Below are 25,217 nucleotides of genomic sequence, written 5' to 3' on the forward strand. Positions count from 1 at the left end.
TTCATAGTCAGCAACAATACTAGCTTATGTACCAAATTTCTAAGAAACTTTGAAGGATGCCTTTCCTCTAACCTTCAAAATCAGAAATAAGTGATCTGTAATTCAAAAGAGTTTTTGGAAACGTCACAATCAATTCTCTAACTCTTCGCGTTCCTTGCCTCTGACCATGCACGTTCTACCTGACTCAGTTAATTTTCCATTGTTGAGTGGAAGTGAAAACCCTTACCCTCTCATTATTAGTACTCCCCAAGACAGGAGCCCTTTTTCTAAAGTCTCCTTGAAACTGCCTTGCTCTACTCTCACATTTAAAAATGACTGCAATAGGATCATTTTTCTAATAAAAGGAATGTAAATTAGTATGAGTTTTTTTTTTTTCTTGAAATAAAGCTTAGGCTTAAAAAAAAATAAAAGCCTGAGTTTGCCAACACTCCCACAAAAATTTTAAATATGAGTCCTTTACCAAACATCCATCACTTTCCTCGTCTTCCTTGTCAAGTAATGTGTTATTGCTACAATATTGGTACTGAGGGAAAGAACTGAGGGAAAGGAGCTGAAAAACTGTTTCACAGTTCTATGTCCTTGATGTGTTCAGCCAAGTTGTCTTTACTTGTCTAATATATTTTTTTAAAGTCTGTGGTGTGTGGTTTTGGCATTTCACAAAGAGAATGTTGCTCATAAAGGGCTTTTGGTGTGCTTTTGTGTCTACCTGTGCTCCATCTGTCTGGTGTTTGATATTTCTTGGACAGGAACTTTGTCTGTATCTAATACAGCCTCTTACTCTTTATTGGCATCCAAATTGCACCACAGAGCCAGTGATAAATTCTGCTTGAGACACTCAGAAAATGTTTTTGTTACGGTAATATTACTGAAGAAATGGCAGAGAAAATTAAGCCCAAGTTTAAGAGTCAGGAAAAGAGGAGAGGCCTATTTTTCTTCCTTTGTTACTGTCATCAGGAATAATTTTCTCTGTCCATAAAATCACTTACATATGACTTGATAGGAGCCAAAAAATTACCTTCTGTGTTGGGAGAACCAGGGTGCTTTAAAATCCCAAATCCATTAGCTTTTAAGCATTGGAGAGTGTTAAAATGTAAGAGTAACCAGGGAGTAGGATCTATGATTAACTATACTCACCTAAAATGAGATTTCTCAGTCTGTTAAAAAAGACAGCTGACACTGAAGGCTTGGAACTTAGAATAGGTAAAGCTTGAACGGGAGAAAAGGAGAAGGGTCAAGGGTAGGCTGTTGCCAGGCCGGGCAACACTGTGTAGCACAAGAGTCCTTATGGATATCAGCAAAATAGATGAAAAGTGGAAAGGCTAAATAAACATCAACTTTCCCTAGGCTACAATTTCAGTAATAACTAGCGGCAGACCACACTAGGGTGCCTGCTGCTGGTGTGGAGAAAAGACTTGCCAGATGCTTAACAAGCCTAGAGTGGCTAATTTCTTATTAGTCTAAATCCATGTTACTTTAAATTTCTATTTCATGAAACTTTCCACCCCCAAACACAAAGCTCAGTAGGTAGCAAAGAAATCAGAAGGGCACTGGATTGTATAATTACAACACTTGGAGTGACGCATGTATTCACTTGGTTTTGCAAGCCCAGCCAGGAGAGGGCATAGTGGTCATCAAACCTCATTCTTCCAAATGTCAGAGCAAAGTTCTTGGTAATAGTTTAATCTTCACTGGACTCCTTCAATTGCTACAGTACATAGTCACCTCAACTTTGGTCATTCAACTACCAATACTACAATTTTAGTCATAACAATGAATCTCACCTACCATATTATTTATTTAGTATTTTTATATCCCTCATAACTCCTGCATTATTTACTTAATATTCTATTTAAATTACCTATCAAATGTATTTCAAAGGGAAACTTGATATCATTATCACAAATGAAAAAAAAAAGTGTCACTTTTCAAAGATAAAATGTAACCAGAAAAATAAAAATTAACTTAAAGCAAAACAATGTTAATTCCAGCTAGATCCAGCTGGAAGACAAAGTCCCAGTGTAAACCCTATTCTCTCTTTGTCAAAAAGAGATAGTAGCAAGTTTAGGGAGTTGTTAATGAGAAAACACCAAACTGAGACTTTTCCTTTCACATAATCAAGAAGATAACGCAGAAGACTGAAAGAGCAATGAAAAGGGCATAAATTTCCACCACATGACTCAACAGTCTTGAAGGCCTTCACGTCCCTGCCACCTAAATCATCCCGTGTAAGGTGCTGCTCATCTCCCTCGGAGGCAATACTGCCGTAGGCTACTGCACATTTAAAGAATAAATAATTAACTATAAAGAGAATTATTGATAACCTCTGATTTATAAAATTCCATTTAGGATTGTGAGATGTGGACAATACTAATCATCTTTATAGATCTTATGAATCTTACTGGAATATTATTTCCCAAACTAAAAACTGCTTATACAAATAGCTTGTATATTAAAATATATTCAACATTTGCTATCCATTTTAGCTTATTCACTTAATCTCTAATTTAAACTCTGTTTCTGTAATATATCTTATTCTTGTCTTTAATGCACATATTTTCTGGACTAAATGTAATAATGTGATAATATCTCACTTTAAAGATTTCCCAAAAGATAGAAGCATACTACAACTCTGGCATTTCTCATTAAATGGGAACTGCTCTATATTTACTATTTTGTCTGTTTTCTGAGAGCTCACAAGAACTCTTTATTATAAAATAAAGTCTGAAGTAGGGGATTTTTATTCTATTCAGGATATTTTCCTGTGTCCTCATAGCAGTGGTCAGCATTTACATTTTATATGTATGCTACACAGCTCTCTTGGCTGCTCTGGACTTACATACCTCGTAGACTTCTTGGAAATCAGCTTTAAAGTATTGTTACTTTTGGTAAGGAATAAGAGGCACAAGAGTGGCTATTTGTTCTCAGTATTGTTTAACCTAAAAAAGAAAGCTCTTATTTCTTTTGCCGTGGGAAGTGGTGATGGAGAATAAGCCAGATCTAAAAATAAACTGGATTTTCTTTCTTATTTATATGTGATTAGACCCCCTTTGTAACTACCCATTACGACCTCAGTAGTTATAGGAGGAATAAATAATATGTATTTTTTAATGTGGCAAAACCAAGAAAGAAGTAGTCAGGGCTGCATCTCATTTATCAACTTGGTGATTAAAGGGCTCGCTCTAGAGGCTCCAGACATCTAGGGAACAAGAGATAAAACAGAGCAGTTGGCTGTGTTTTTACTAATGAATCCAGGGCTTGAAAGATATCAGGCAATTTTAAAGAAAAGCAGCAAGGACAAGAGACATTAGACAAGGCCAGTAGGGTAATGAAGGGCAAGGCCTGTTATTGAGAGAGAAAATTACTTCATTTTCTATGATAATGCTTTTCCGCGTGCTGTGCAGGTCTCTTCTCACGCGTTGTTAGTATGACTGTATATACATACAGCATCAGAATGCTACTCACAGTGTAGAAGGAAAGAGCCTTGGAACATTCCACAGAGGGGCAGAGGGTTTGGGTCTGTTATTTTGAAAGGGGGAGGCTAAGAACAATGGTAGCAGAAGGGGGTTAGGCTGCAAGGTGAGGAAGGGTGTTTCGACAGAATGTGAGGGACACACAGGATTAAATCAAGACGAAAGACATAGCAAGGAAAAGAAAGAAAAACGCAGCAAACATACTCTGGAAATGGAGAATTGTTTGGAGGATGAAGTGGACAAAGAATGGGACCAGCTCACTGGCAGTCAGCATATCTGCAGAATAGAGCCATGGGCATGCCTTGCTCACTGGCCTTTTTACCAGTGGCCAAAATAAAACGGGCAACGGACACTTGACTCCTCAGCGAGCTGGTCAGCGGGCACATTTTCTGCTTAGTGAGGAAATGTGATGGATTTTAGAAACAATTCCAGAGTATATTTAGCTCCTAAAGCTGGGGCACACACATGTCACATTCTCATGAGACAATCGACCCAGTAGAAAGAGCACCCATCACAGGCCCTTAGAAAACCCATGAAACTCTTGCATCCCGGGAGATGCTGCATACACGGATGTGACATCATTAAGGCACCGACATCAGGGAATGAAAAGAAGCGAGGGCATTACAGATTGGTTCAAGTTAAGGGACGCCATGATGAGTCAGAAAAGGAACAAGACTTTTCCAACGGAGTAACGCCATCACTAAGTCATACCACACAGTGCTTGGCAAAACGAAACAAAAGTTGAAAATAAATCATGAACATTAAACAAAAAACAATTTGGAGCAAAGTGGAAATTAAAATCATAAAAACTATGATAAAAGGAACATTAAGCTACATCTTTTCTTTAAAATTTCTGCACAACAACTCATTGGCATTGCCCCATCAAACATACAACCAATCATAAAAAACAAACTCAAATTTGACAGGGCAAGGCAAGGAGTTACTAGCACAAGAACAGTGATCATGTTAAACACCCATGCAATCACCTCTGCCACCATTGTTTGACAATATGTAGACTGCTTCCAGCTTTGTCAATATAATAAGACCCAAGAGAATGAACAATGCCGAATTTTAAAATGATCTGTCAAAGTGTTAATTGGACTCTTTGAGAACCTCCATTCCTTGGGGGGAGTTAATGATTAGAGAAAATTCACGCTCCCCCTCTCAGTGAAGTGAAAAGAAAATTACTGCAACCAACAGCTAGATATTTAGTTGGCATATTTAATGCTTTATTGGAAAGGCTGTTTGTTTTATTTTGTTTCAGAAAAATTGCAGTGGGCAAAAACAAGTGATTTCTACCAAGTTTTCTCTTCTTGAGAATACAGTCAGGACTAGCACATCTGAGTTCAGGAGCCAACCATAACAAATAATGGCATATGCTAAGGCTTGTAATCTGTCGGGACAGTTTCTCTTCTACCTGGAGCTTTCTTGGGATGGAAAGAGCAGGGAATCCCTCAAACTGAAAGAAGGTGATGAGACAAAAGCAGCTTAAAAAAAAAAAAAAAAAGATTTGGCTGGGAGCAGCAGCTCAAGCCTGTAATCCCAGCACTTTGGGAAGCCAAGGTGGGCGGATCACCTGAGGTCAGGAGTTCAAGACCAGCCTGGCCAACATGGCAAAACCCTGTCACTAATAAAAAAAAAATACAAAAATTAGCCGGGCGTGGTGGCGGGCACCTATAATCCCAGCTACTTGGGAAGCTGAGGCAGGGAGAATCTCTTGAACTTGGGAGGCAGAGGTTGCAGTGGGCTGAGATCGTACCACTGCACTCCAGCATGGGCAACAGAGTGAGACTCCATCTCAAAAAAAAAAAAAAAAAAAAAAGATTTGAGTCAGGGCTTATTACTAAGGGGAAGTCTAGAGAAGAAAATAAAATCAGTTAAGAGGACACACTCAAGAACAAGACAAAAGGGGCTCCATCTTTATATTTTGACTTGGCAAACAGAGCAGCAGAGTGCCCAGCACTCTCAGGAGATGAGAAGCAAAAAAGCAGATGTGTAGCCTGAGAGTCTGACCAGAAAGCGTTGTCTAAAAGTGAAGATGGAGATATGTATGCAGAACACTCTAGGGGAGGGTGCGATAACGACTGTCTTCCAAGGGTCACGGTGGCTGCTCTGCCCTTGAAACTCAAACTCCCGCTTGGATGAAACTCTTGAAAACATATAGAAGTAAACAATTCTGAATGGGGGGAAACAGCTCAGCAACATAACTGGGCTTTTCAGTCTCTGATTTACAAGACTGTTTTTTGGACAAGTAAAGGCCTCTTTGGTTGCAGCTGCAACTAAAGTAGGATGTGTTACCAGAAGCAGCAAATGGCAAGAAAAGAGATGACATTTCCTGTCTGCAGCTAAGCAAAGAAAGCAAAGGAGAATTTAGGACAGTTCACAGTAGAGTCCCTTTCATTTAGTGTGGCTTCCTTTCCGTTTTAAATGCATAGCAATTCTGCTTGATTAAATAACATATTTTTGTCTTAGCTACTATCCTCTAAGGGCAATTACAGTACGTCTGAGGAACATGGCTCTATTCAAATTCAGCACCATGCAACAGTGAGAGATGCTACCAGCCAGAAAAGACTTTGTCCTGCTATTCCTCAATTCACTGATTAACAGGGCCTTTACTTCAATTGCATTCACTTGCCAAAGCCCGAACTGCATTCCATCACATTATGGTGGGAAAAGAGGGTCCAAAAATCACAGAATGAGACTAAGAAGAGTGGCAAGGGATGTCAGAAGCCAGATCTGCTTTGGGCCAAGCCACACCTTTTTTGGGTAGAGGAAGCTCAGAGGACATATTATTTGTTTTGTGTGGTTTTTCCTTGGTCAGAGAATAATTTAGGATCAAGCTTCACATAGAGGATGGGGTTGCAGTCTTTTTCGAGAAACTTTCCATCATAGTGCATTAGAGGTTCCTTAAATGCTGCCAAAATTCAGCTGGAAGCAGTTACACAGTCCTCCCCACTTTTCCCTCCCTCTCCCCCGAGAGGAAGAGGCATTTCCAAGGCCTTACCCTTCTTGTCTTGGTGATTATGGGAAGACACTGCCCCCAAAGGGTCTGTGCTGTCAGGTGAGTCAAGCAGATGCTTCCAGTCCAGCATTCCTCCCCTAGACTCATACCCCTCTTGAGCCGTCGAATCTGATGTGGTTGTGCTGGGCAAGAGGGAACTGGAATGCCCTGTTTTCATCACAAATACAGTTAGGAAAACATCACCGGAGAGACCCACATTCCCTTTGCGCAGAGGCCTGGAGGTGGGACACCCAAGCTGGCTGTAAGACTGAGAGGAGACGGCCCTAGAAATGACACGGCTTAGTGGTGGTGGGGGTGGTGGTGTGGGGTGTGTTCAGCAGAAAGCCCCTTGAACTTGTAGTTAGAAAATGAAAGGCCAGATCCTATCTCTGACACTTGCTAGGTGGGCCTCGGGGAATCACTTAACCTCTTCCTGTGCACCCAGTGGGGATAAAGATGCCTCTCGGTGTTGGGAGGATAGTGACATAATGGTGAAAGCATCTTGCACAGTGGCTGACACATAGGTGCTCAAGAAAGGCCAGTGTCCTTCTTTGATATTCCCATGGCAGCACTAAACACAGAAAGTGTCCACTCTGGGAATCCCGTTTGTGACCGATGGGGCAGGTTTCTGGTAGTGGGTAAGTCTTGTCCCTATCACAAGTAACTCAGTTACTCTGCACCCTTCCTGTGGAGGTTCTACAGTGTGTCTAGTCTTCAGGTTCAACTCAACTTCACAGGCATTCCTCTTTCTGGGAGTAGTTACTGGTTTCCAAAGGGATCTATTCCCACTGTCTTTTCATTGGAATGGAGGCTTCAACGGCTACACGCTATTACGGCTGTCCCTTTTGTGTCTTATTTCAATAGATGGTTTCCGTTTTTGAGGCTGCATTGACTAAAGTGATTCAAATTAGAAAAGGATAGATTTCTGAGGTTCAGATAAGCTACCATAGGATAATATGAGAAGAATGGCTAGGTTGAGAGTTACAGCAGAAACTCTAGCCATTTCCTGTGAAATCGTTTGTAAGCTCTCCCTCCATCATTCCACAAGGTTAAATACAGATTGTATCAGGTGCTTTGATCCAAGCTGACACAATGATACCTGTTCTCGCTGGTAGAAATAAAATATGACCTCCTTGTGATTTTCAAGTGGAGTTTTTGGCTTATATAGAGCAACCTCTTGAACAATTTTTAAAAGATATAAGGGCAACTACTGTGCATGTATAATTGGTGCCTTTGGTGGAAAGTAGGGCAGATTCACAACAACTCCAAAAGCTCCAGCCTTGAAGTATGATCACCATGCACATGATAAATAAAATATTGGCCTCTAGAAGGACAGATTATAAGAATAAGTACAGTGCATTCTTCTTTTTTTTTTTTTACAATTATTATTGGAAGTTGGATTTACCCCCAGGAGACTGTAATATTGCAAATTACAGACAAAACGTATATAACAAAGATAGCTTTTTATCTTCTTAAAACTTTGCTTAGCAGGAAAAAGCAAGCCAAGTGGCTCGTCCATGCTATAGTGACTTCTATGGAGCCACCACACTTAAATGCTGCCACAAAGCTTTGGTAACATTGAAGAGGTCCCTTTCTGCATGGCACTTGTTTGGCTCTCGCACAAGTCAGAAACATCCAATTCGTTGAAGATAGTCTGCTTCGTATACAGCTGCTAAAAGTATGTTCATTTAAAATTCAAGGAATGCTTTATTCTAGACTTTTTGTTTTTACATTTCTGAGTTTCACATCTCATGTCATGATACAGATAAGAGAACAGGGGCAGGAAAATCAGCCTGAGAAATGGAAATATAGAAGTTCCTTTACTTCCTTTCAGCTTACATTGAGGTCTAAAACATAACTTTTTTTTTTCCACTCCTGAATTCAAGACTACTCTAACAAAATATATGGTCAGCCTAAGAGAAAATTCAGTGCCCAGCATAAGCAAACAATTAGAAATAGCTTTGTAGGGAGTTAGAAAGAGAAAGTGGGGAAGAATTAAAAATACCTCCCCTCCAAGTAGCAAGATTTCTTTTACCTGAATTGATATGCATTTTGAGCACTTTCAGTTTAACTGTGTTCAAGGGGCAATTTTATGGTAATCACATAAGTATGGTTTAGGGAGAACATTTCTTAATACGGTAATCTAGGGGAAATATATGCCTAAGGGACACATTCTCTGTAGAAAGATTTCCTGGCCCATATGCTGTGACTACATGGAAAACTCATTGGTAATGGAAAGCTATGGCTATGAGAGGAAATTAATGTGGACCAGATGGTAGTTAGGTAGGAAAATGTTTTACATAAATGTGAGAAATCAGTCTCTTCTTCCTATCACTGAAATGTTAGTCTAATACCCACCACATCTCGATTTTCTATATGTAAATCTAGAGAAACCATGCATCTGATTTACTCGAAAGAAAAAACTGAGCAGCATGAGGTTTGTAATCTTTTAAACTTATGCTTGAGGATAGGAAACACGTGCCAGTGGTGAATTAAACAGTCAGAGAAAGCAATACCTGACTCTCAAAAATTTTAGAACCACCCTGTAAAAGCACCATTAAGCAGCAGTCCTCAGTTTGAATTCAAAGATGTGTTATTACCTCTCCAAGCTTAAAAAAAAGTTACAAGGAAACCACTTATATTCCTTCTCCTAGTCTGATTTTTAAGGTTGTATTATTTTTGTGCATTCCCTAAAAGACTTTGCAACCAAAATAATGCTATGAAAATAGGCAAACATTTGTGGATGTGATATCTTATGTCAACAGATTTGGAATCTATATTTTTGTCTTGTCAGTCCAATCAGAAAGGTCACATTTTAATCAATGGAGCTTATACTTTATCATTCTCATAAAATACAAATAAAGAGGTATATTTTGAAAGTTAACTTTAATGCATCATATTGTTTCTCTATATCTACAAGTCATTGTAATTCCAGAGGTTAGATACCCTTCATACTACTCTAATCCATTAACAAGGTTTGTAGACAATTAGACACAAAACAGAGACACTAAATCAATACAAGAGAGGAAGAGAGAAGGAAAATAATCAGGGCCCAATTCACTAAAAGGGATTCTTGCATATGTAACTGGTGTGACACAGAGCTTTTGACAAGCAGAAACTCTGCATCGTTTATTGAAATGATCCCTTTTCCTGGGTTGGACAGTTCTGGTTTTGTAGTTGGCTCTATGAGCCTACACTCAGCCACAGAGTGCAGGACATGCAGAGGACACAGCTAGAAACAGTGTGCATGCACTTTTTACTTTGGAGTTGGCTTCCTTGTCTATATCCATGCTCACACAAATAGCAATTTGTTTCTTCTTTTGATGCTACAAATACAGTGCCCAGTACAGTGCCTAGGACACAGTAGTCACTCAACAAGTATTTGCTGAATGAATTAGTGAAATCTATTCTGGGTTTATTAACTCCAAAATTAACATCCCTTGCAATGGTTTATTTTAAAAAGTTGCCAATATTTTTGTAAGTACTGTCTGAACCAGCTCTCATTTTGATGGTCAATTAGTCATCTAACTGCTTCATACTGAACAACTTTAGCCTCAAATGGATAGGATCATTAGCTGAAAGAAAAATTCCAACTCTTCTTTAGTTGCCTCAAGACCTGAAAATGAATGAGCATCATCCCTTAAAGTGTTAACACGGAAGCATCAATAAGTACCTTTCCTTTCGTAAAGGAAATAAGAGAGAACATAGCTTAGGCAGTGATTTTTGTTCATAAGAGTATCTCATAGTTTAATTATTCTATCTGTTTAAGAAATTACCTGGAAGTTAAATTGGTCTTGGTATGATTGATGAATGCTGGGGAGGTTGCTGGTTCAATTCGTTTCAAGATCTTAATTTCTCAAAATCTGATGAAGACTATTCAATTATAGGAAATGATCGCAAAGTATCATATTGGAAAAAAGCAGATGCTAAGTGCGGTTTTTTCCTCAAGGCAGTCTCAACTAGGTGACATTTGCCTTCTGAGCAATTTTTCTTCTAGTCTTTGGTGTTCAATATTCTGGTTTCAATCATGGATGAGGAAACATTAAAGGTGGATGAATTCTGTGGGCTCATCTACTCCACACTGCCTTACTTCACAAGGGGGCCAGTCAGGAGAAACCAAGCACCGTTTTCCATACCTACACAGCTCCAATGTATAAGCCAGTCTTTAAGATATTCAAAAAGGCTTTTTATGTATGCTAATTTGACACAGGGAGTGAGAGTTTACAAAGAGCTATTAAACACATTTGTAGCCATCAGGAACTATTTCTTTGGATCATAAATCTGCATTGCTTTCTTTTCCTTCCCCTTTGTTTCTTTTCTTTTCCCTTTTTTAAAATTTATTTTTCTCCCTCCCTTATTTACCTACTTCTGTACTTAAAGACTGTCCTGGATCTGTTGGTTGATTACATATCTTAAACACACAAACTATAAAATGGCTGTGTATACATGAAACTCACAGCTTCCATTATAATGCAGAGGCTTAAATTTGCCATCACACAGATGTTTTTCATATCATACTTTAAAAAAACACATGGATAGTTTACCCTAATAAATATTTGGGGGTACCTTGAGAAATGTAAATGGAACAGCTCCATTTCAACTTCTTATATAAAGAGTTCAGAATATTCTGTTTATGGGCTTAGTAGCTTTGTTTAATATAGTGATTGTGTATTTCAGACCAAGAACAATGAGATAAATCCTGTTTGCACATCATTTCCACTGCGTCACTCTTCTTTGTCTACATTCTGAAGAAATCGCACTGAAAACCTGTCTAAATATTCATACTCTTTTTGAGCTTAAATTTCAGTGGCCAATTTCATACTATATTGGAAAGTTTTGTCTAATAAGAGCCGGACCTGTGTATCCTGTACAGATTTTTGCCAGCAGAGGATATTGTCCTGAGTGCCAGCATTTTGGGGGATGTTGAACTGTATCAGCTGAAGAGCTATAGTCTATCAGTTATTAGCACTATTCCTTTGTCTTGGACATACTTATGTTCGAAAGCAGTTTCTTCTCCCTCAAGAACTCATTAAATGTATTCACCAAATTCCCTAAGGTTGGCATATTGCGTGTTATCTGGATTAAAAATTTAGGACTCAGTCTCCCACATCAATTGTCTCACATAAGCAGAGTAATTTTTGAAGGACGGTGAAATTAATAAATAATTTTAGTGAATTGGGGCCCTAAAGTAACAAAGAAGCTGGTCCGTGATGTTTAGGAATGAAAACTATAAACTACTGCTGGATGAATGACTTCACGAATTTAAAAAAAAAAAAAAAATCTGTAAACTGACCATACACTGTGTTGTAAGACATTTCATTATCTGGTAGAGGAGTTGAAATGTCTATAAAAAAATGATGAGGATAAAAAATTAATTAAAAAGTAACTTAAGATTTGAACATACTCAAGAGGATTAATGAAATAGACATTCTCAGATAGGTTTCCACCAGTATGAAATTATGAGAGTAATATCTTCCTTACCATTCAGAGCCACAAAGGAATCTGAAAGACAAAAGGGAGGAGAAGGTTACTTAATGTTTTACGTTCTGCTTAGTGCGACTTACGTAAGTGGGAATGAGCTAACACAGAACTATGCCAGCGTATGGTCCCCGATACTAAGTAAGTGCTTTTTAATTTCTGCGTGTAATGTAAGATGCTTTATACTCAGTCCGATTTCACACCTCCATATCTCTTCCACCAAATGAATTTCCTCCAAGTCACTGCCTTTGCCAAGAGGCAGAGAAAATGCAAGAGTTGGCAGACAAAATGGTAACTGCAATTATAGGCAACTTTGAGAGTTTAAACCCTTCTTTATACAGAGGGACATGCATATGCATAAGTGACACCTGGACCACACTTACAAAGAAAACACTTATTCTTTACATTCTCTTTTTACTTCATCCTCACAACCATGCTGTGAGAAACTGTCCAGTGTTACAGTGTTCTGAAATCATCAGGGGTTTTAGTTTGGAAGTTAAAACAAAAAACAAACCCTTACACATATTAGGCAACATATCTGGGTGTGTGCTGTGTGTTGGGGTCAGATCTCTGGTTCACTCAGCCTCTAACACTGACTCTTTGTGATTTCCTCATTTCCCTTTAAAATCCTGTTAATTTTGTACAAGTTATAATGATTGCACCAGTTAGAGAACTCCTCCCTGAATACCTATGTGGCGACAGGTCTGTCTAATAGAGGTAGTTCATGCTTCAGCAGGAACACGGGGAGAGGAGAAGCCATGAGCAAAGGCAGGCAGGCAGAGGGGCAGCCTTACCTCCTGCCCCGAGCAAGCACCCTTGGCAAGTGCCTCAGAAAGAGTGGGGTTAAAGGTCAAGGGCACACTACAAAGCACGAAGGCAGATCCAGGGGCTTGACCACTAAGATCACTCTGGAAATAAAGAGTAAATCACAGGGTTGGGACCTGAGAGCCTCCCCTATGCTACATAAAGAGGCTTCCTTAGGTTCTTCTGCCTGAGAACACAGACAAGGGTGTGAGCCTACTGGTACAGTGGACATTTTATAGACACAGTAACAACCATCTTTACATGTTTCACGTATTTTCTGATTTGATCCAAATCTACACCCCTATTTTTCTACAGACACCACTATCGCAAATAATATAAATATGATGAAAATGGCTCATTAACATCAGCTAACTAAGCTGTTAATAAAGCGTGCGCACATGCACACACACATACACACACACACATCTTAAAACCTGTTTCCTTGCAAATAAAGCTATAATGCACCAAGATGATTAAGGTCCACTGATCAAACATCAAACTATTTCCCTGATACGGATGAACACACACACGTAACCTACATCTTTTGGTGATGACACTTCTCCTATGCTTATTTATTAACTCATCAATTTTGTGTGTAAGACATAATAAGAATTTTTGCCAATATATAATATTTGTAAATGAAAAATATGTATATGACAAAGATTTGGAGATAAGGCTGCCTTTAGCCCTCTTTATTTGATTATAACTAATCTCTAAAAAAGATAAGGTAGAAAGTTGAATGACACTTTAGAGTCTGAAATTTCAGTCTAAATTTCAGATTTAGAGTTATATCCATGATTTTCATTATAGAATCAAATATCAGGATAATATAGCTTCATTCCCTTAGAAGCTATTATTTGGTGCCATTTTGAATACAAGCTTCTTGAAATTCAGCATATATAACATTCGAAACAGCACAAACTAAACATATTTTCCAAGAGTACGGTATTATTCTTTAAATTAGCATTAATAAAGCATTTTCAGGAGAATATTGATATTAATCGGGTCACATGACAACTGGGCAGAAATTTGAGCCAGATCCTTTACATAAAGTTCTAACTAAAATGTTACCATTTAATAACAAACTCTGAGATTTACATAGTAGGCCAATTCCTTTAAAAAGATTATTTTGAATTGCTTTGTACTTGTGGGTTATTTCTGAAATTTTTTTCCTATCACATATGGTAATAGACACAAATCTAATTTAAAAACATAATTGCTTTTGTTAGTTGATATGTTCAAGAATAAAACAGGCCCACTCAATTAAAAAGCTAGAGTACAATGATCAATCTTATTATTATTTGGCTGAAAATGACAGTATAAAAGCACGTTTTTAAAAACAGCAAAACTGTCATTTTGTAATGGAAATGCTGATTTAACTTACTGCTTTGCTACAATTAATATTCTCTAGAGTGAATTTTTTCCCCTGCATTAGAATTAATGAAATAGGTGCCAGCATTTATAGTGACAACATCGACAACACTGGCTTTAGAACGCACTGCTTTCTTTCTTTGATATTTAGAAGACGATTTCTGTCATTTACGCATGCTTTAGTGTCAGCTGCACTCAGTTCCACATGTGAGCTGATGTTTCTAGGCCATTCACTGAAAGCATCTTTGCCCAAAGATAAAAATGGATAAAAGACTGTACTTACTGTGACAGTCCCCCAGACCATCTGTATTGCCACGCTCTATGTCCTGCTCAAAAGTCAGTCTTTTAAAAAAGGAAGGGAAAGAGAGACAGAAACGAATACAATAACGTGAGTCTTCAGAAATGAGTCTTAAGTTTCACTAAAGACAGTAACACATTTTGATAAATTGAGTGGCAGGTGCAAAAAAGAAATACATAACAGCTTTAAAATTTATCTCTGACGTTTATAGAAATGAGTCTTAGGTGACTCTCCAAAGAGAAGCCATGGTTTAAGCAGTGAATTCAGATATTATTCAGGGAGATAATTAGCTTGCAGATTATTTATATCCTTCTTTACTCTAATTCTCTGAGCATTTCTTAAACATTCAAGAAGTTTAGATGTTAAAATACACTCCTCATAGAAACAATACGGAAGTCTATAAATTAAAAAGAAAAATCTTTTTTCCTCTATTCTCTTTTTCACTCCTACCCTTGCCTTCCTAGGCAATGTTTTTTGCCTAGACATTTATCTAGCCAAAAACTTGGGGACTATAAAGTGTTCAAAGGTCCAAGTGAGGGGACAGGAGCCGGTGGTGCATTTTGTGGAGACCACTTGGTTATTTGTTCACCCCCAGCCCTGCCCCAGTCCTTGGGAGTATTACTCTCATTCTCTTTGACATGCTCATGTTTCTTCCAAGTCTACTAGGTCACCATTGGGCTGTACAAGCAACATGACATTAACAAAACCAATTTTAATAAAAGCTATTTTGATTTTTAAAATAAGCACACCAGAGTCACCTTCCTTTGGGGGCACTTTGTACATATTCCCATAATATAATTGAGACTCTTATTTTGCAACAGCTTTCAGAGTTTATTTATGAGCCATATAGGAAAACTATTTTGAAAGTCACAGCTTGATCTAATAATCCACCATGTTTGGTTTCTAATCTTTTTTGCCACATTAAAAATCAAATCCCTCAAAAGATGAAGATTTCTAGTGGTAATGACAGCGAATATTCATCATGCCCTGGAGCCCACTCTCCAAAGGGAACGCCCCATGTTTTAACCAATGCCAGCATCATTGAAATATGAATGCAAACCTTAAGGAAACTATTTTGGGGTTCTTATATTGACTTAACAATAATTTTTTAAAAATCAGTCTTACAGACTTCGGTCACATGTTGAACATAGAAAGGACATAGGTCATCTCATAGCTCCCCTCACCGCGCTTTGTGATCCTTTCTCCTCCACCTTGACGGTTCCCATGCAAAGGTACAAAGCTCTAAAATTATAGCATGTCAATAATGCTACTTGCAAAGCTGTTCTAATAATATTCAGAGACTCGACCTTTTGCATTAGTCAAATTTCCAAGTCAGATTTTATAGTTATCATCAGCTCTGTTTACGAGAATACTTGTCCTCAAATTATGCAGGTGGTGGTCATCGGATATGCCCTTGATCTGTTTGTTTAGCTATTCTGAAATAGGAAAGGAGGCTCAGAGTGATTTAAAGATGGTTCTGTTCCCCCTTTGGATCTGAGGAGGTTGAAGAAATGGCTGTGTTGAAGAAAGATCTCTGCTGTCTAACCTCCTACACTGCTTGCCACAACCCATCAAAGATAAACATTGAATACTTTTGCAAATTTATTTTGGATTTCACATCCACTGAAGTAAAAGCATAAAAAGAAACCTCTTAGCTAATGCCATTTAAGCACTTAAAGCCAGGGTAACCATTTTAAACACCAAAATCATAGGCATGGTGGACTGGCCTCATCTAGCTGATCTGTTGGAGAACTGCCAAGAATTGATTGACGGCCTGATGAGTAATAGGGTCAACTGTTCTTCAGCGCAGGAAAAGGTTTATTGGATGTATACACCATGCTTGCAGTACAATTACATTACTTAACAAATGTTCTGCAATTTCTTCTCAGCCCCGCACAGTCAATTACAAGAGCCAGTTTTGCTATGGCTGGACAAACCACTCACTAATCTAATTGGTATCCTATTGCTCCTTTTCTCTGCTTTTCTCCCACCATGATGATCAAGGCAGGCACCTTCTTGTCTCTCTCTCCAGGGAATACATCGAAGCCCACTGTGTTTCCATTGTGTGTTTTTAATCAGTCCGAGGATGATTAATCAATTGGAAATCTGCCACATGTGATGTGGTGAGGCTCTATGAAATGGGAAAGGGAAGGAGAAAGGCTGACAGTCCCGTTGCTGGAGTTTGCACAGAAAGCTGTGTGGTGGTGTGTGTGAGCAGAGCAAATCTTACATCTAGAATACACCTTGGCTGGAAGACACTTTACCTTCTCCCACACCTCAGGCCACTTACCTGCTGTTGGGTGATAAATGGGTGCAGGCACCACCTTCCTTTATCCATCCACAATACGGGTCTCTGGAGGCAATACAGGTTCTGCAGGAAGAGGATGACCATGAGCTACCTAGGACTGTTTCCTAGCCACCATGGACTTTCTAATTGTCAATGAGGCAAAATACATACTTTTTACACTTCCCATGTCGTTCACACCGGCCAAGGGGAACCTTTATCACACAGGTAGAGAATGCAACATACAGAGAGCTGCTTGCTCTGTCCAGCTGCATGCCCATGATCCTTTTGTCTTCGACTCCATCATAGCTGCATCTAATTTCATCAGGCAAGATAATATCATTAATAGACTCTTCTCTTTTTCTCGGCCCCACCCTCACATCCCACTTCCCAGTCCACAAGGCAATCTCTTAATCTGATCTAACTGGCGGTGAAACAGACAAACCCTTATGCTCATGCACACACGTAAACACACACATATATATAATCTATATAAACACACACACATATATTTATCTATATAAACACACACACACTGGCAAGGAGAAAATAATGCTTTTTAGGTGTTAAAAAATTTTTACAAACAGCACAAAAAAGTCATCTAAAAATGCATAAAAACCTAAGTCGGTCCTGATTTTCTCTGAATGAAAGGAGCCATAATAGCGTAACAAATAATTACTAAGAAAGAACCAAATATTCTACTTACTTTTCAGAGTTGTAAACACTCATCTCCTCCAGGAAAAGGCTGTCATTTAGAAAACCACTATTTCCTATCCTGGCCAAAAACTTCAAGATGATTCCCTTCTCTGATCCCAGAAAAACCACAGTGTGATTCTGATATGGCCCAGCAGCCGTGTCCACTGCAATTTTGGTAAGGCGGTATCTAAAATGACAGGACCACATTTTTTATCTCTTTGTTGGTCTATCATTAAAGTGTTCCCTGTTCCACTTCAAACAGCTGTGACATAGCTTTCTAGTAATAACCTCAAGAAAAATATATGCATATAAATAATGTTCTCAAGTGGTTCTGGCCCTTTATTTCCATTTGCAGAGCATTAGTGTGACTCCAAAGGGGAGGAAGGAGGGGTGAGTGTGTGAGTGTGTGTGTGTGTGTGTGTGTGTGTGTGGTTTGCAGGCCAAGTACTACAATATATAGCCAAAACCACCTGAAACCACTTAGCAATAATCCCTTCTATGAACAACAAGGAAAGACTAATGTCTCCTATGACGAGGGTAAGAAGTAATAAGAAATTCATTTAACCTTTAATTTAACATTGAAAAGCAATGACTGCCATTTCTCCATACTCTTCCTCTGAGATACAAGGCCTTCATCAACAAAATGTTTGATTGGAAAGCTTTCTGAAGGATGAGGAGGTAGGGTGCTAATGGCACTACTAAAAACTGTAAGGACCTGCAAGCCAAACAATATCCATTTAAAGCTAAAGGTGAAAGGCATACCTGGGATAAGTCCTACCAGCAATTTGCTTTCTCTGAAATCCCTTGGACATTTGACATTCCATGGGGACCTAGTTGTCCTAAGCACCATAGCTGGAACCAGAAAACATAGACCCTCCTGCAAGTTATATACCATGGTTTCCATTTTATTTGCCAGAGCTATTACAGTGCTTTAATATGTTTTAATAAAGTCATAGTATAAAAATAGTGGTAAAGTTCATTAACATTTTGTTTGATGGCTACCACAGTGGGATGGTACTTGGGAAAGCCTGTTGAACTGCTTGGAAATAAGCTCTGAATAAATACAAGGAAGAGTTTTTTAATACTACCACAGATCTCTAACTGGCTGTCCCTTCGCTGTTGGCCACCAGTTCAGAAAAAGAATATTAAACTATGAATCCTTCACACTGGCGAATGTGGTGTCTGTACTCTGTGTGACAGCGAACAATCCATGAGCCATGCTCAGGTGGAATCTGCTGCAAGTTTTGTAATCATTTCCAACCAATCAGGTATCCACATCCATTCACTGGTTCTCCTTCACTGCTCCTCTATTTTTGCACAGATTGGATCAATGGTCTAATACAGAAGGAAAGGTATTTCCTTCCTCTAATTGCTGGCATGTGTCCAACTAGCCTGAAAATATTGGAACTCTTCTCCCTGGGAATGTGTGTATGGGGGTTTAGTGGTATCCAACCAATCAGCCAGCATTTCACAGCTGAATGAATGCCCAGGATAGCAGAAGATGTTTGTGGCATTTCAAAGCATGATCCACTGATTGGTTCTCCGATATGAGATGAAGTCAGGAAATCCAACAGGACACGGTTTGCTTGACACCCACCTGACCATTGTTCTCAGGAACCATGGCCTGTTGAAGATGGAGGGCACTGCCTCATCCATGAGCGGGTGAGTCTTGATGAAGTTCAGGGTATCATCAGGGAACTCATTGGAGGTTGCATATCTTTCTAAGGAGGATGAGCCAGCACAGCAACCTGGCCTAAAATGAAACAAAGGGTGAGGAAGGAGGGAGCTTATTTTGTGCCTTATGGCAAATTCTTTGAATGAACTGCTTCTCTAAGCATCTGGAATGGAGGAGAATGTACTGCAGCCTGAGAGGAGGAAGCTGAACAATGCAGAATGCCACCAAGCACAATATGCTGAGATTTCCTCTGAGCCGCCTCCTCATTTCAGAGGAGCCTCAGCCAGCACAGTTCAGCCTCAGCTGGGAGCAGGCTGGCTTCCTCCCAGAAGCACAAACAAACCTCAGTAAACAGTGATGGAGCTTGAAACAAGTGAGTGAGTGTGGTTTGCACATATCTCGGGGATACTTATCCAAAAAGGCTGCTAGAGATTCCTCATGCATTTACTCTACAGAGAGAGAGAATTAGGTTGACGTTTTCGCAAGTGTAGAGAGCAAAGACTCTCCAAAACTCACCAGGGTATTTGCCAGCAAGACTCCATGTAATCATGTTTCATTACCTGGGGCTCGCTCAGAGAACATTTCGGTTTTGTTTCTTATTATTGTTTTTATTTTTGTTTGATTTTGGCAGGTATGAAAAGCCAATTATATCAGATTCTTTCCTGAAAGGTCATTTTCTTGTCATTGAATGATGACCATAAAAATTTGCTTCTACAAGGAATTCTATGGTTTCAGGAGTCAAGGGTCATCCCAGCAGAGTCAGACTAGGGAAACACTGAAGCCCATCTTGTCCAGACACCTGGTTTGCCTGGGTGGTGCAAGAGAGGAGAATGGACCCTCACGATACCAGCATGAACCACTCCTATGTTCACACTGTCTCAAGGCACTAACCAAGCCAGCCCCATGAGAGCATCCTGACTGCTGCAAGAGGGACGAGGCAGGCATGTGGAAGGATGTTTAAACTCACTGCCATTAGTAGGAAATCACTTAAAGTATGTGTGCTGGAATTGGTTGAGTGACACCATCTTTACATACCAAGGAGAGAGTATTACATAAGAACTTTCTGAAATCTGATCCCTCAGGCTTACCTCCCCTTCCTGCTTATCTAGAAGGTAGTTAACAATCCCAGGCAATGATTTAAGACTGTCTGTCTGAGTTTGCTGGGGTGTGCTTTTCACACCTAGTCTGCTCTCCATAAGAAACAGAGTATCAACATGCCAGATAATTCAGGTAATGAAGATGGATGAACCACTGAGTTTCTCCTCTGGGTATAAGTGGTTCATATTATCTAAGTTAGTTCATGTAAGTGTACTTGGCTAGGTATGTTGTGGGGAGGACTGGAGGTTGCGGAAGAGAGTTGAAAACAAAAAAATTAGTAAGACACTGGGCTTCCTTCCAGAGGCACACAACTCCTGGGGAAGACGGACACCATGGGTTGTTTCTGTGGAACTTGGAGTGCAAATGCTGCGATGGAGGTGTGAGTGTGTGCCACAGAAGAGAGGCAGGCAAAGGGCTTAGCGGGGACTTCCCTCCTGTCCCAGTTAGGATGAATTAGGCTGTTTGGGAAGAGACTACATAGGACTGAGAGGTCTCTGGGTTGCCTCTGGACCATAGTATCCCATGAAAATAATTCTAAGGCATGATTTGGGGAGGAGGACACTGCACTGTATTTGGACCCAAAACAGACCAAAACCCGGCAGACCAGAGACATCTTAATGGTCCACTGTACCCGCTGGATTCTTCTCACCCTCGGTCTAGAGTCCCAGACTCAGCTCTGATCCAGCTTGGTCACAAAATTTGGAAAACACTATTTATATTTCATATTTTATTTGGGTTTAAAGACATGGGACTCTATAAAATTGAAAGGAAGCATAAAGAAGCAGTGGAAATCACCAACCCCTACACCCGCTATTAAACTTGTACAATACCCTTTACCTCTCCGGGCCTCAATTTTCCCAACTATAAGCCAGTGAGGCCTCAGATGGTTTCCACCATTGTAGTATTACATTGGATAAATAACATATATGGAGGTTAAGCAGAAGACTAGAGGAACATTGGTTTTAGTATATGAGAAGGTAACTTTGGGTTTTGGTTAATGAGATGAAGGCAATCTGCTTGGCTGGCATGGAAGGCACTGGTGTGCATTTCATAGGATGTTCATTATCAGAGGTGCAAGCTTTGCCATTTCTAAAGTTTAAAATAGCCATATGAATATTTGCACATACCTGGGCTTAGGAACTCGTTCATCAGGAACTGGTGTCCAGGTGGAATCAGGAGACTTCTGTTCCTTGAATCTCCCAGTAAAAACACTGGCAATGTCAAGCATGTCATAGGCACAGACTGCAGACCCAGGAATGCTACAACATGACATTTCACATCAAACGTTACTCATGCAATGGTTACGCATGTGGTTTGGAACATACTCCAGAGAAACTTTCCTGGTACAGCAAATGAAATTTAAAGTTCATACCTTGGACACTATAAATATAAGGGATCTTAGTACACAAAGAAAATATTTCTCTCATCAAATTTGCATCAATTACCTTAAAGAATGGGCGAGTTATAGCAAGCGCACAGAGAGGAAAAAAATTCTTCATGTCTACATTGCCTCTTGAACTGATTTTATTTATAAAAGAAGAATTGTTGAGCTAGTGACAGAAGTTTCATGAATTCCCTGTTACTAATTATCAGTTAATGACCTCTCTGAAGTCTCTGGAGAGCATTCTGTATCACTAATATTGGTGAAAACTTGAAACAAAAGTGCTCTCCCATCGTCCACATATTGCTTCTTTAAATTTGTTTTTTCGAGCCAAGAACTTAGAGTGTGAGAATGTGTTTGTGGGGAAACCCACACATATTTTATGTTAGTCTCTGTACATTTAAATTTTTACCTTCCTGATTACTTACATAAGACTAAACAATTTAAGTTTCTAAAATGCCATCACTTTGCAAATAAAGTACTTTATAAACTGATAAATAACAATAATGGCCATCAGCTCCACCTATAATTATATCCTTGCCTGGCACCCCTGGAAGGCTTCTTTTTTTAATCAATGATGGGAAGGAATGAATTATTCACTCATCTGGGTGCACTGTTTACATTTGGACCCACATTTGTTTTTGACTAGAGTTGCTCCTTGATTTTGATCAAATAAATTGCAGGTACCAGCTGGCCAAGAGTTTTAATCAGGCTTTGAGATAGTGGGTCATTACATGGCAAGTGCGCCCGGGACAAGAGACATGGGTGCCCTGCAGTGTGGGAACATCATCCAGGGCAGGAAATATTATCCAGAGAGAATGATTTTGTCTTGAATTTTGCAAATGTTGAACAGATATAATAACTTCATAAATTATTAGGAGAATTTATTCCATCTTTAATTTCATAAGAAAATTATTGAATAATAATTGCTTAATAATAATTGCTTAAATAAAGCAAGAAATAGGGAGAAGCTTAAAATGCTTATTTAAAATAAGGTGGCAAAATAAATTTTAAGTGCATATAAATTTATACATGTACATATGTTGTTCACAGAAATAAGTGTATAAGACAGTGATAGGCCGGGCGCAGTGGCTCACGCCTATAATCCCAGCACTTTGGGAGGCTGAGGTGGGTGGATAACTTGAGATCATGAATTCAAGACCAGAGTGGCCAACATGGTGAAACTCTGTCTCTACTAAAATACAAAAATTAGCCAAGCATGGTGGTGGGCGCCTGTAATCCCAGCTACTCGGGAGGCTGAAGCAGGAGAATCACTTGAAGCTGGGAAGCGGAGGTTGCAGTGAACCGAGACTGAGCCACCGCACTCCAGCCTGGGCAACAGAGTGAGACTCTGTCTCAAGAAAAAAAAAAAAAGAAGACAGTGATTTGTTCTCATCTGTTTTGGAATTTCAGAACCTTTGCATTATTTATTTAATTTCGTAAGACTCTCATCACATATTCCTTTTCTGAAAGTAACACATTTACATATAGTATTTGCTTTATATATTAAGAAAAATAGGATAAATACTATTTGAAGTATTTTCTGATGCACCTCGTAATAACTAAAGATATCCTAGGGTTTCATAGTCTTCCTGAGGTTAGAATCAGTTGTGAAATCCTTTCTTCTTCTTTCCTTACATTTCTCTCTCCTTCCTTCCTTTCTTTCCATTTTCCTTCATTCCTTCCCATCTTCCGTTCATTCAACATATGTTTATGGAACCCCTACTTAAGGCAGTAAGTGCACCACAAACAACATAGGGTCTTGCCCTCAGTTGGCTCACAGTTCAGTGTGGAGGCAAGTATAAGAATAATGACAAAAATAAGGAGAATTGCTTGAACCCAGGAGGCGGAGGTTGCAGCGAGCAGAGATGGCTCATTGCACTCCAGCCTGGGTGACAGAGCGAGACTCCATCTCAGGAAGAAAGAAATAATAATAACAAAAATCACAACAACAACATCTTCAGGACAATCTGGTAAGAGCAGAGTATGAAAGAAGTATGCACAAGGTCCCATAGGAGTTGACTAGCTGACATTTGAAGCATCTGCAGGGTTTTAGTGGGCAGATGTTGGTCGGGTGGGCAGATCTCGCAGAAAGCAATGAATGAGCAAAACATGGCACATTCAAGTAGCAGATCTTTGCTCCGATCAGCCTGTGGCACAGGCTGCATGGCAGAGGATGGGAGGGAATGAACTAGAGAAGGAAATGGGGCCAGACCCTGTGGGGGCTTGTGTGTCATGCCAAAGAGCAAGGGCTTTATTCTCAGGGCAAATAATGGATTTGAAACAATTTGACATGACCAAGTTTGCATGTGTAAAGCATGAAGTAGAGAGGGATGAAACCAGAGAAAGTGAAAACAGAGGGACTATATAGATGACAATGGGTATGTATATTTTTAGGTGGGTATTAGATTACCAAACAAATATGATTTCTGAGACTGTATAAGCATGCACTAAGTGGATATTTCTTAGGGGCCGTTTAAGAAAATACTGTAAATGGAGTTATCCATAATATTTAAGGGCTTACTACTATATTGTAATCACAAAGTAACCCACACCCTTAAAAAACAAGACAAAACAAACAAAACAAAACAGAAACTAGAAAACTAGAACTGGTCTTAGATTCCACTAGCCCCTGCATTTCCATGTGCCAAGACAGACAGTATACTTTTTCAAAATCCTAGAGAGATAAGTTCTGATGTATGAGCAATAAAAGCCTGAATTTTTAAATATCATTTTTGTCCGCAAGTCTAAAAATCCCTACAGATGTTTAAAGCTTACTTAAATCTAACCAAATACTTCTTGGTGCAATATGGGTTCATATTTTCCAATTATTTTCAGTGGAGAGCTTGACTCTCATCCGCTGTATAATTTAGGAACATGATTTCGTCCTTCGTGAAGTTTGCTCTGTTCTTAAGCATTTCTTTCTAGACGTTATCCTTTAGTTTTATCATTTTTGTGCCTGTCATTTAGGCACTCATCAAGTTCTTAAAAGTCTTTGTAAAAAGTTTAATTCAAAGCAAAACAGTATTACTAGAGGAAGATACTCAATACAGAGCACCCAAAATTCTGCACAGAAATGAGAACACAGTGCATGAATTTAGATTTCACGACCATGCATACAGTTAGGATCATTTTCACCCAATAGTACTAGGACTGTGAAATCTTGTTGGCTTAACAGAGAGCTGAGTACTAAGGAAAAACACTAATGCTTATCTTCCTTCTGTTCTGTACACATTTTCACTGCTCTAGGAACAATTACTACTGCATCATTTAGTTGCTCGAAGTCTTAGTTTTAACTAAATACAAAAATAGGAGTGACTAGGCTGACACTCATAATTTGTAGGTACAATGTTTGATGATTTATAAATTCTCACTAGAGCCTTCCAGAGTCAGATTCTGGTGCTGCGGTTGGGGTCTGGGTTGTGGCCCAACTTGTTGAGTGAGCTTGCCCAAGGGTGGCTTTGTTGGACAGGTTAATAACCTAAGTCCTTTATCTTGAATCCTAGATTTTACCCTGTAGCACTTTAATACATTTCCAGTGTTTTAACTTCCAAAGGTACTGATCCAGTCATGAGAATATTAAAAGTCAAATACTGCAAATTATTAGATGACCTAGAAGAGACAGGAGGAACATTCTTGAGTTCCAAACTGCCTCTTCCAT

At 39.2% G+C, this 25,217-nt stretch overlaps 1 protein-coding gene across 3 annotated transcripts in view; it reads right to left on the reverse strand.

Moving 5' to 3' along the window:
* Nucleotides 1-25,217, reverse strand: part of SEMA6A (semaphorin 6A) — a 130,607-nt gene that overhangs the window by 17,579 nt on the left and 87,811 nt on the right. Inside the window, exons 11-19 of one of the 3 annotated variants that reach the window (XM_054555839.2) lie at nucleotides 21,303-21,434; nucleotides 19,000-19,155; nucleotides 17,413-17,589; nucleotides 16,881-17,021; nucleotides 16,713-16,793; nucleotides 14,408-14,466; nucleotides 11,953-11,973; nucleotides 11,765-11,815; nucleotides 6,475-6,639 (exon numbers count right to left, since the gene is read on the reverse strand). In XM_054555839.2, the coding sequence (XP_054411814.2) occupies nucleotides 6,475-6,639; nucleotides 11,765-11,815; nucleotides 11,953-11,973; nucleotides 14,408-14,466; nucleotides 16,713-16,793; nucleotides 16,881-17,021; nucleotides 17,413-17,589; nucleotides 19,000-19,155; nucleotides 21,303-21,434 (983 nt within the window). The remainder of the gene's footprint in view (nucleotides 1-6,474; nucleotides 6,640-11,764; nucleotides 11,816-11,952; nucleotides 11,974-14,407; nucleotides 14,467-16,712; nucleotides 16,794-16,880; nucleotides 17,022-17,412; nucleotides 17,590-18,999; nucleotides 19,156-21,302; nucleotides 21,435-25,217) is intronic. The other 2 variants (XM_002815807.5, XM_024247170.3) reach the window with 2 other exon arrangements.

The sequence above is a fragment of the Pongo abelii genome, chromosome 4 (genome assembly GCF_028885655.2).
Source record: "Pongo abelii isolate AG06213 chromosome 4, NHGRI_mPonAbe1-v2.0_pri, whole genome shotgun sequence".
Classification (NCBI taxonomy): domain Eukaryota; kingdom Metazoa; phylum Chordata; class Mammalia; order Primates; family Hominidae; genus Pongo; species Pongo abelii.